The sequence below is a fragment of the Dermacentor variabilis genome, chromosome 1 (genome assembly GCF_050947875.1).
Source record: "Dermacentor variabilis isolate Ectoservices chromosome 1, ASM5094787v1, whole genome shotgun sequence".
NCBI classification, from domain to species: domain Eukaryota; kingdom Metazoa; phylum Arthropoda; class Arachnida; order Ixodida; family Ixodidae; genus Dermacentor; species Dermacentor variabilis.
In genome coordinates, this window is record NC_134568.1 from 211817664 (window position 1) to 211829981 (window position 12318).

A 12318-nucleotide genomic window follows, 5' to 3' on the forward strand; every position below is an offset into this window, starting at 1 on the left:
GGTACAAAATATACATGGATTCTCCTAGCAGTACAAGCTATACACATGCTCATGGAAAGAAGCATGATTTGTTAATGATGCAGTCAAATCGGGAAGATAATTCCAGAGTGATGTCACGCATGGGAGTGCAGGCGAATTGAAAGCTTTTGTATCACAGAAAATGCGTGAAAAACTAACATGATTATGCAAATGCTTAGGCGTGCGCAGTGGAGTGCTAAGCGGCAGGGGCAAAGGCCTGTCTTTGTACATGTACTTGTGTAACAAGCACAGAAGCGAGACTAAGCAGCTATTTTCTAAAGGCATGAGAATGTTTTCATTTTTTCATTTCACACATACTGGGTTGGTAGTTATAGTTGTTGGAGATAAACCTTGCAGCTCTGTTTTGTATTGTATCTAATTTTGTGATCAGATAGCTCTGGTGCGGCGACCTTATCAGAGATGCAAATTCAAATTCGGGCACACATAGGTTACGTAAGCTCATTTACGGACACGAGCAGGCAATTTTTTCAGGTTCCGGCAGAGATCATCAAGTGAGCGGGAGGCTTTAGCACAGACAGACATAGTATGGTCAGACTAGGGCAGGTTTGATGTCAAATGAATGCTGAGGTATTCGCATTGAAAAGTGTGTATGCGCCATTGGATGCTCCATGCTCCAGCTTACGTAGATGCTTCCCTCAGTTGGAGAGAGCACTTCCTCTCTGGACTGATGTGCAGGGGTACAAAGGGACGTGCAACAGTTTCTGCAGTGCTTTTGCAGGGAAGGTGGGGTGGCTCATGCGTAATTATGCTACTCCAACAAGCACTACAACAACGACCAGTGAGCTCTCTTTAGAAAGGTCTAAAGTATGTAATTTTGAGCAACAAAGTAGTGTCAGTAAGTGAACCTATGTTCTGCTTTCCAAACAATAGACTACTACATCAAACCTGTTAAGTGTAATGTTGGCTAATAGATGCGTCTAAAATGCACAGACCTCTTAGTAAAAAAAAAGAAAACAAAAACAAATGCACTTATAATAATATTCAAGTACCAAGAAAATTCCTTTGTTATAACCAAGTTACACAAAAAAAATACTGAGGAGACAGTCATCAGAGAATTTTATTTAGACAGAAAAGAGTACAGTGGAACCCACTTGTAACATTACTGGTTTTAACAATACTCAGTTGCAACAGTGAGCAGCAACGGTGGTGAACTCTTGCGTGTATTCTGTGGTCTGCCTACAGTTATGTTCCCATGCTGTGGTATTGCTTATAACAATTAAATCTGGCTACTGGGTGTCTCCTCCAAAAGAAAAGGAACGCGCAATCATGAAAAAAAAGAGAGAGAGAGAGCTGCTGCTATGGCCTGTGTGCCACTGTCCAATCTTCTTTCCACCCCCTGAAACATGAGTCGACAACGCTGATGGGGTTTGGCGAGGGCTGTCCACTCGTGTTTCAGAGGGATGAACAAAAGACAGAGGCAGAGAGGTATGGAGGTGAGTGCAATGGCTCACATCGTTATATTAGGTCGTTATAAGTGGGTTTGACTGTACAATCAATTAGTGGCCTGGGAACATTGTAGTAAGTGGTTCATTTTACCATAAAACACACACAATCGTTCATGGTGCCATGGCTGTTTTTTGTTGTATCTAATATTTTGTTAAAGCAGGTATTGTCATAAATGAGTTCAAATGTAGCTCATGATTTTCAACAGCTTCCTTGGTTTTTTCATGTGTCTAATATTTGGCCTCCCCTTTCTTTGGGCCACTGAGTATGGACCACTTTGACACAAGGGGCATAGAAGACTTAAATTTATTTGCATATGTTTCGCATTTATGTCTGCTTCCACCTCTCCTTGCCATTCTTCTCTCGACGAACATCAAACATCACCTTTGTCCTTGTGACATTTCTGCTTCGTCGTCTCACATTGTATATCCACGTGAACTGCTACTTGCATTTTGGCATAGCTTGTGAACAGTGTAGTACATGAACACATACGTTACATGTCATTAATGTTGGGATCTGTGCAGTGCATAAACACAAGCATAAACTTTGCATGAGATTACATGTTTCATTGAATTAAAATAAAGACAATTGTACACATTGAAATATTTATGCATATAGCATTTAATTAACCAGTTTATTAACAATTTTTTTTTTCACATAGGTTGCAACATATATGTTGGATCAGCATAATTTGCAAGTATTTAAGTCACTTTACGTAGAATTTAATTAAGATGTTTGAAGGAAGCTTTGCCCAATGTTGATTCCTACAGGCACGTTGGATGTGCCATAATTTCATAATTCTTGCTGACACTTAGTTTAGACAGCCAGTATATACATAGGCCATTAGAGAACTATTTGGTGACCACCAATTTCAAATGTTCATTGGTGTATTACTAACATACCTGCCTTTTAATGGCACTATGCTGAAAGCTGCAATAATGATGCTGCCACTTCTAAACTGGGGTCACGCTTGTAATTACAAACGAGGTAGCATGTTTGAAGCGCAAGTGCAGGTAATGCATGGATGAAAAGCGCCAGAGAAGGCACCCAGCCTGAACTGAAAATTATTATTATTATTATTATTATTATTATTATTATTATTATTATTATTATTATTATTATTATTATTATTATTATTATTATTATTATTATTGAGTAACAAAAGTCAGCATTCCAGTTCTGTACAGTTCGCTCCTTTTTGTTTTGTTTTTTTCTGTTAAGCTTCACTTCGATACCCTGTTCATGGCAGCCATTAGCTGCACTGCTGACTGCCATGTCGACATCCAATAGCTTGACGTGCAACAGCTTCAACACTCACACTTTGAACCAACCGACAGGATGCAGGGAACATCTCTCTCTCCAACAAGTGAAGTAATACCTGGCACTCAGGGCAGCACCAACTATAGCTAGTAGTTGATAATCAGGAGACTTCGATTACTAATAACAGTGGCCATTTCTGGGAAAGGATGCAGAGGCACAAATGGGCAATTAGACGTGAACCCGTGTCCGAGTGATGCAACGATTAGAATCAAAATGAGATTTCATTAATGTATATAAGGTTGTTATTACAAAATGGAATATACTGGAAGAGGTCCCAGAGTTGGAGACGGAACTTATACCTCCTATACATGGTGTATACCAAAAGGAAAGTAAATTAGTTTTAGCAACAACAGTGAAAAAAAAATTATAAAAACAAACTAAAAAGAAAATAATTACAGAAACATACTAGAACACAAATTAAAAACAGTTGTACAACAAAACTTAATAGGCAATATACAATAAATGTGAACAAATTGAACAGAACAGCAGCATGTTTTAACAACTCCACAATTAGCTTTCCTTATGCTTATTATTGACTGCCTTCTTATCATGGAAAACTGGGAGACACCACAATCACTTCAAACACTAAGTGAGAGCCTCTTAATGTTGTGTACTTAGATTTAGGTGCACAATAAAGACCCGCAAGTTGTCAAAATTAATTCGGAGCCCCCACTACAATGTGCCTCATAATCAGACCATAGTTTTGCAATGTAAAATCCCAGAATTTAATTTAACTAATTTGGGAACTGAAAGCTAATATAACTATAACAGAATTAAATGAGCAAACCTTCATATATATATATACACACGCACACACACACACATATACAGTGGAACCTTGTTGGTACAATCCTGTTGCATACAATTTCCCGGCACCAACATTGATGATCGACAACAACAAGAAAAAATGACCCAATACAGGTACACTTTTTTTTTTACCTGTTCATATGTTCTCGAAAAACGTGATCTTTCGGCACCAGCATTCAGTACATCGCCAAACTGCTATCGTATGATACGTTTTCTGGCTGCTAGACCCCATGTAAACAAGAAAAGACACAATGTGCACACAATCAAGAACAGTAGCCCCCCCGCTGCAGCAGCTTCCCTGCAATACTTGCCCGCCTGGCTCATGTCATAAAGCCGGCGCACATTCAGTTTCTTATCTGGAACCAGCAAGTCTGCTCGTGGGTTGGTGCACACTGCATTCACCAACCCTTTTGCAATAAGCATCTTCACCTATCTATTTGACACCGCATGGGGTGTAGTGCCATTGGAATCGTACTGCATCCTTTTAATAGCTGATAGCACCGTTTGCTGCTGCAGGTGGCACAAAGTGAGTGTCATTTTTCACTCTGGTGGCATTGTCGGCATTGTATTCCGTCGTCGCCCCCCAGCTCAATTTCGTTTCCGTTTCCTGTTGCTGTCTTAAAGCACTATGCAATAGGATAACAAAATCCTGTGTGTCGGGTCGTTTGGGCCCCACCAGCTCGAAGTGCGTTGAAGTCTTATGCTGTAACAATTTGCACAATGCTTCCCATTACGTAGATAGCAGCTACAGTTGTCTCTGAAATTTTTTTTTGTGACTTTGTATTGTAACTTTTTTTGGTTAGTATGTGTTTTTGTCTCATTTTTCTCCAAAATGTATGAATGTGGTTCCGCTGTATATAGCTTTTTCTCGCTGATTATGTACATCCAGGGATCATCACTTTCCTACATGTCTGCTATTGGGAAGGGGAGGCTAGAACGTGCTTAGTGATTGTGCAGATGGCAGTGCCTATGCAGCCAGCCTGTAAGGTGTCTGTAAGAACAATGACAAGGGGAAAGAAATGAAAGAATTCAAGCTATGCAAATTTGTGTGCCCTTATCTTTTTGAGACAAGTTTACTAGCTACCACAGGCTAAGAAAAACACCAAGCAGCACAAATAGATAGAGCTCACAATTTGAAATTGTGCTAGACTTGCCTTGGAGTTGCCATGTTTGCAGCCGAACATAATATAGAAGCAACCAAATCTACTGTCACATGTTCACACAGAGCTGCAAATGTACATACATGTGCATCCATTTCTAAGCATACAAAATGCAATGGGTTCCAAGCCATTAACGGTAGCAAAAAAATATAAAAGTACAACAGGAAGAAAAAGAGAGCTCTCCCACACAGAACGTGCTAGACCTCCTATCCTTTAAACTGTTGAAGACTGTATTACCCCCCCCCCCCCCATTAAAAACATGAACATGCAAAACAAAGCAAGGCTATAGATTTTAAGTGGTCACATTGCTAAAGAAATCTTAACTGCTTGCTCAATTTTAATAATATTTGTGGGCACGCTTAAGAGCAATACTGAAGGGCTCTTCGCAATATTCATTATTCTAGAATAACTTCCAAGGAGTTATGGCTCTTGAACATTCACCTGGCTGTGTTTAGTGACAAACGTTTTCATTCCATGATTTTGAAAAAGTTTAGCATTCTTGTGCATTATACAATATTACATTCTAAAAAGAGCTTGTGCCTATTGGGACATATGTATGGCCCACAAAAATCTATTTTGCATGCCTTTCCTATATTGTGCGCCAAGTAGTTCCAGGTCATGAACAGCATGCATTTTTTTCAGTTTGACAGCATTCTTGACAGGAAAGTACAGTAAGTGCAGAGTTGCAGAGATTTCGAGAAAGAAAACATAAGCAAGACAGGTGACATTATTGGGGGACAAAGATACAACCCAAAGAGTGCAAACTTTTTTTAGAGTGCAGGAAAATGGTACTGTAGAATCTCTTTTTTTATATTTCAGTAATTTTTCTAAGTGTATATGAATGGCACTGTCAGCGTAACCTTTTGCATAAAATTGCACCCAGATATAGAGACAAGTCCAGCCCATGTACTATCAGAACTTAGCATTTTCAGAGGTGAACTTTGATAAAGAAACACAGAGAAAAATTAGTTCAGTGATTGAGAAGTGCAGCGTTCCCGTGTAGAAGTTCCCTGAAGAACACGTGGAAGATAACCAATGATCATTAAGGGTTACGGACTGGATTCCAAGGGAAGGGAAGCGTAGCAGGGGGGCGACAGAAAGTTAGGTGGGTGGATGAGATTAAGAAGTTTATTAGCACATGACCGGGGTAGTTGGAGAAGTATGGGAGAGGCCTTTGCGCTGCAGTGGGCATGACCAGGCCGATGATGATGATGATTACACTTGGGGCCTTCTTCAATTCTGCATTGTTTTGTGGCATTTGCTTCAAGCATTCTTTCTTTTTACTTCTTCTTCTTTCTTTTTTATTTTTTGCCACATTGAGGTGTCGAGTACACTGACTCTCACATGTAACAAGCACTGCTGGTTGCTTTTTTTCAGATGACTTGTTTTGTGTGTGCCAGAAACTATTCCCAAATTTTCTCTGCCTTCACTTAGGTCCATTGTCACTTAGGTCCACTTAGGTTCATCCACCTGGGGAGCAGCCGAGTAGCTCAGTGACTGCTATGGCACGTAAAAAGTATGAAAGCATAAATAATTTTTTTTTAATGCTCATTCAAGTTGAGACGTCCTGCAATGGCATCAGCCAAATTTTTCACCTTGTCTCAGTTAAGGTTTTGTCATTCTGAAACAAAGGTGTGCGCTTGGAAAATAGGCTTGTTTCCAATGTAGGGGGTTATTTGGCTACTTGGATAAAATCCAAGTAGAAGTTAACAAAAGAAAATAGTCCCCTGGGAAGCTGTTATTATTCCAAAAAACGTAATAACTCAAAGGTTTCAGTCTTGGCACATCTATCGTAATACCTCAATAGGTAACAGAATAATATCATCGTGTACTGTGATGATGCGCCGATAAAAAAAGCCAAGGAAACAGTGAAACATGCTCGGGGAATTGCTCATTCCACACATTCTTCATGAACACAAGGGAGGTACAACTAACAGCATGCACCACGGCAACACCAGCATAGCGCAACTTGTAGCGAGATTGATCAATGTCTACAGTGCTTAGATTTCTAGGCACATGCACAAAACCTCGTTGAACATGAGTAAATGTGCAAATGCATAAATGAAGCATAAATGAAACACCAAGGCTGGCATAGCCTAAAGAAACAGTTGCGATGGAACCAACAATACGGCAGCACTCACACAGACTCCGGCTGATGGTAGCTGAACGTGCACAAGAAGTCGAACTGTGATGAAATGTGATGTCAAGAAGAAAAGATGTCTCGTTTGTGAGAGCTGAACAAAATATCAGCTGAGACAGAGATGTTGGATTGTGATGGCAATGAGAACATTAATGAGCCATTCGTCTAATCCATCATGCTTGACTTGTTTTGTTCCGATATTCTCAACATAAGGGATATTCACTGATCTTAGAACAAGCGTCTATGTTGACTAAGGAAGGACCGAGCATTTTATTGCTCAACAATAAATTTTTGCTTACCGCTACATATTGGTTGCAGACAAAAAGACGAAATTTACTTCAGCCAAAATTTGTCCTTGTGAACTGAACAGCGAGTGTGGACTGTCAACGCAATAATTTATTATTTTGAGCCCTAATTTGCCCCTGCGCATTATACATCAGGCAGGTTATGAACTACTGTCCAGAAAATATGGTACACAGCCAGGAGGCCTCGTCCTACCAAAGAGGCCCATACTAAGGCCTTAGTTCCACCAGAAGCAATAAATTTTATTTCCTCCTTGTCGTCCTCTTGATTCTTTTGCTGTACTTTATCAGCCAGTTAAACATGCCAACCTACCATGATTTAAAACTTTAAAGAATTGGAATAAAGAAGGGATACTTTTCCAGGGAAATCCATAGTGCAATAGTAATTTGCATAGTAATGAGTGCTCTTTATATGCTACAGTAACTTGTTCAATGAGCTGAAAGGGTCCCTCACTAGGTTTGGGCATTGCAAGCAAACAAGTGTATTGTGTAGATCATGTTGTGGCGATCATATCGGCAAAGTGTTGCGCTGATGTATGCTGCGAAAGCAGTTGAAAACGAAAGCCTTTGTAGCCCTCCACTTCAGAAAGCTCTACCACCCTGCTGGCAGGAACAACATTGCAACTCGTGCATTCGTGTCATGCACCCCACCTGCAGCACATAAATAGGCCGTAGCAGTGTGAACTCTGAGATTCTTGTTGTACACAGAGCATGTAGAACTGCCACTAGAAATGTGCCGTACAGCATTAGAATGGAAGAGAGCCAGAGAAAAAAAAATCACCAACGATTACTATACTCCCTAATGTGAAATTTGAGCACTGCTCTATACGTGCTTTCATTTCTCTCTATATTGGCCGGCACAGACAATCTGTCACATGTCGCATGTTGCAGATGGAGCAAAGTGCGGTGCAACTGCGTTGCTTGTGGGGAATCGCAAGAGCATATGTGTGAGTGATGCTTGGGCGCGATTCACAGCAGCTGCTGCGGACAACCTCCGCTCATGCAGTGCTTTGTTTCCATACGAACGACGCGCACTACTCTGGTGCCATATCGTAGCCATCGCCGCCGCAAAGCTCCTTGTGCTAGCAGCACGGCACTGCACTTTTCTTCTTACTCTCTCGCCATAGCCTCCTTCTCCACTTTCCTCCTCGCGCTCTCTTCATTCTCGCTGGTTTCCCCCCCTCCCCCTTATGCCCTACTGCACTCCGCAGTCACTGTGCTCGTTTGCTCGGTTACGAAGTAGGGCGCTGACGCTCGCTGCAGGAACGGGCACCTAGGAGCTGCACTCTAAAACAAAACAGGAGGCAAGGGTCATAGAAAAATGTGTCATGGCCCCTCGGCTCCTCTAAGAAAAAGTGCAGCAGACGAGTGTTGCTTGCGGATGCTGGTCAAGGCATTGGTGGAGAGCCCGTTCTGTAGGGAAGGGTAGCTCACATTATCACCTTGCAAATTAAAAGCTTTAGCTACAAGAGGTACCTTCCTCCTGTCCAACACGTTTCTGAAGTCGTGTATGGCCAAGGCTGCCATTTGATAATCTGGTTTTTATTTGTTTGACAGTCCTACAGTCCTCAACGAGCCTCCAATGATGCTTTTAAAATTTCCACTTAAAAAGAAATTTTTTTAAGGGAACGAGGTTTAGTGATTTGAACTTTCTGAAGGTTGCCATAGAGCAGCAGTTTGAAGAACAAGAGGAAAGAGTTTTTTTCTTGGTGTTAGGAAGCCTTGCAGGTAAATAAGACAGGATCAATAAACTTAGAGAGAATTATTTAAAACAATTTTTTTAATGGTTCTGGTAGTTTTGTTTAAGCCCGAGTGGCAAAATTTTGTGATGGCCCCCCATCCTATTGCTGCTCGCAATTCCTAATTCCAGGATATGTGTGCAGGTGTTACAGAAATTGATATTTATTGCAAATCCTGCACGGTAATATTTTGATGCTGGTAATGCATTGTGCTTTACCATGCATGTTGCTCTTATAGCTTGTTTTGCAGCCTTTTGATACATATTAACACCTTCAACCCTAGCTCAAGTTAAATCATTGACTATATTTTTAGATTAATTGTTTCTCTGCTGGTTCTCATGCAATGATATGCAGGAGATAGAAGCAAAAATCTACTTAACGGCAATTGTGTGTGCAACTATCAAATCTTTGTGCAGATCAGGACAGTCACAAGGTTGTGACAGTTTGCTTTGATGCGCATTTGTGGAAAAAGTGAAAAGGGTTGCAATATGTACAAGCACATTTGTAACTGTTGTGGTGGCTTCTACTCTCTGCACGGCTTAATTCTGCAGCAATTTGACTGCTCATTTTTCATCATGATGAAGAGGTGCAGCAGATTTCCAAGAATAGTGGAAGCTACATGTAGCATGATGTGCAGTTGAACTTCGGCATCACAAATCTTGATTTAGCACTCTCGACTCTGTTGAGGACGAATTATTTGTGTGCATAATTTAATGTAATATTGTACTGCAGTTCTCGTTTAAGGAAGTTGTCGTGCATCATGTGCACATACCAAGGCTTCATGACAAGTAAAAAAGAGGGCAGGTCAGATGGATTTCATCATTTCTGCACTTCATTCCACGTGCAAATGTTTATGGTTAGTGTAATCAAGGTGCCCTCCACCATTTGTTGTCCCAGTAAGAAACCCATGCACTTTCTGCACCTTGTGAATGCATCAGCAGTTTGGGAGGCTCAGTATGCAATATAGGGGGAAAAATTATTTGCGATATTTTGTTCTTTTTACTGAAAGTAGCTCAGAGAAGAGGCCTTTTCTCTCTTTAGCAGCAACCATATGTATGAAAAATACCCCTGAGCGACATAATTTTTGGCTGACATCATCCAGTGTTGTCAGTGCAGTCATTTCGCTCTGCCGTGTAATAGTACTTGTAATTGCTGGTGGAACCTGGTCTGTGTGGTGATTGAATGAAGTCGGATCTTCATGTTGTGCATTTTGCACTGGTTTTTGTGCAGAGTGACGTGGACACACTGATATAGGCGATGCTGCAGCAAAAATATATCAGAGACACATTCCATGTTGTTGCCGTCTTTTACTATCTCTAGTGGTGCCAAGAAAGCACTTTTCTTAACACAGTGAGAGCTTAGTTTGTTGCCATTGGCAGTATCTGTGGCAATCTTTGAAGAGTTATATATTGCTGATAGAGTGTAATAGATATATCGTACCTTAATATAACAAACACAGATATAATGAAATATATTTAAAAGTGTTTGTCAGCATGTCAGCGTGTAATTACTATATGCATATAACATATATTCCATTTATTGAAGGTAGTTTCATGTCGTATTTTTCATTAATGAGGTGCGATAGTATTTCACTACAGTACTTTAAGCAAACGAAGAGATGAAAGTACCTTTGGCTTCTAGTGGTGCGCTTGGCAACAACTAACAGTGGTTTCAATTATTACACATTGCCTGTGACACAGCACTGCTTTCTCCTGCATGCGCCTTTTACTATGCAGGAGAGAGTTGTAAAAGGCCACCAAAGGCCACCCATGGTAGCATTATGCCTTCAACACAATGCTACCATGGATGTGCTTTCTATTGAAATTATCATGCACATTTCTTGCAGAATTTATTCACAAATCCTTAATGACATGGTTTTAGCCACCAGTAATGTTCTAGGATGCTTTGTGGAATTTTTCCAACTCCTGCCATAAACTTATCTAATTAGTGAAATTTTTGTAATGAAGCTTTGAATGAATGTATCACTTTGTTATATAGATGTCCTTCTGATGCAATTATTTGAGAAGTGTTTACCTTGACCAACTAGCGCTGTGATGAGTTATAGTCCTTAATCATAATTGTTGGACTGCAAAGCAAGAATGCAGCTGAAGTCAGGTAACTTAAAGGGGCACTAAAGAGGAATAATAAGTTTAGCTATATTAGTAATTTATGCTTTTGCAATAGCAATATGACCAGTCTCACCAGGAGAGTGGATTTGGTAAGCCAGAAAAGATGTAGAACTGAAAGACAAGTAGTGATGCCACGGTGAAGTTCCAGCACCAGTTTACCGTGACTTCATGGATTTTGACAGCATCTACTTGAATCTACTTAACGGTTTAAGCAAAGCACTTCATTGCGTTTAAAAAATAGCCATGTACTCAACTTACCAAGCTTCAAGAGATTTCCTGTGCCAGACAACCCTGAAACCTGAAAATGTGCTTGAATCTGTGACATCACAGTGACATACCAGAGCAGAGGTTTGAACACAAAACACAAGGAAGGGAAGTTTGGCTTTCACTTTCTCCAGTAATGATAAATCTTTTCCCACCAAGGTAATGAAAGTAGGGTTTTGAATGAATACTTTACTAGTGTTTCCCTTTTATGTCTCTTCACTTACGTAGAGCCTTGTATTCATGTTTCTGTGCCATAAATGCTTCCAGGTGTCACCTGATGGGACATTACTCCAGAGAGATGATGTGCAGATAGCATTGGCAGCATCGGGTGCAGTGGCTGATAACTCCACTGACAGCACAGAGGAACAACGCGAGGGAGCTGGCAGCTCTACACCTTGTGAAGACTCGGAAGAACCCATGTTTCAAGGTTGCTGCACTTACTTACTGGGACATGGCAGAGGGATAGCTACTACTGGCCAGCTCACTCAGATTTCATTCGGACTACTTAAGACAATATTGCCACCTGTAGGCATGTTATGCACACTTTCATTGGTAGTATTTTTTTACAGGCAAAGAAATGATATTTAGAAACAAAATTAGAAACTACAAAAAAAAACAAAGGAAGTTGATGAAACATAAAGCCATGTTGGTGTGCACTGCATTTGCTAGCGTTTGTGACATGACGTCCACGTCAAATCTTCATAAATTCTATTTGTTGGATATTTGAAAGGAGAATAGTAGTAAAATATGGCTGCATAAACTTTTCATTGCATTACTGAATTGCTAAAATTAGTCAGTGCTATGGCGAAGAGAGGTTCGTGTTTACTCACTGTAGGCAGAACTTCCCCTCAAGTAAAACTGCTTCATATTTTTAAGTTTATTGTGCCACTCAAAGGTACTAACACAAAAGCTGCCTTGTAATGGCTGTGCTTATATAATAGCCACAGTGCCAACTTTTGAACTTGTAGTACAAGA

General features: G+C 40.4%; 1 protein-coding gene across 5 annotated transcripts in view; it reads left to right on the forward strand.

Moving 5' to 3' along the window:
* The window catches only part of LOC142592456 (uncharacterized), a 155918-nt gene that overhangs the window by 34675 nt on the left and 108925 nt on the right, over positions 1-12318 (forward strand). For 4 of the 5 annotated variants that reach the window (XM_075704008.1, XM_075704010.1, XM_075704006.1 and 1 more), the window contains exon 4: positions 11611-11770. The exons of the other annotated variant lie outside the window; for it this stretch is intronic. In XM_075704008.1, the coding sequence (XP_075560123.1) occupies positions 11611-11770 (160 nt within the window). The remainder of the gene's footprint in view (positions 1-11610; positions 11771-12318) is intronic. 5 annotated transcript variants of the gene reach the window in all.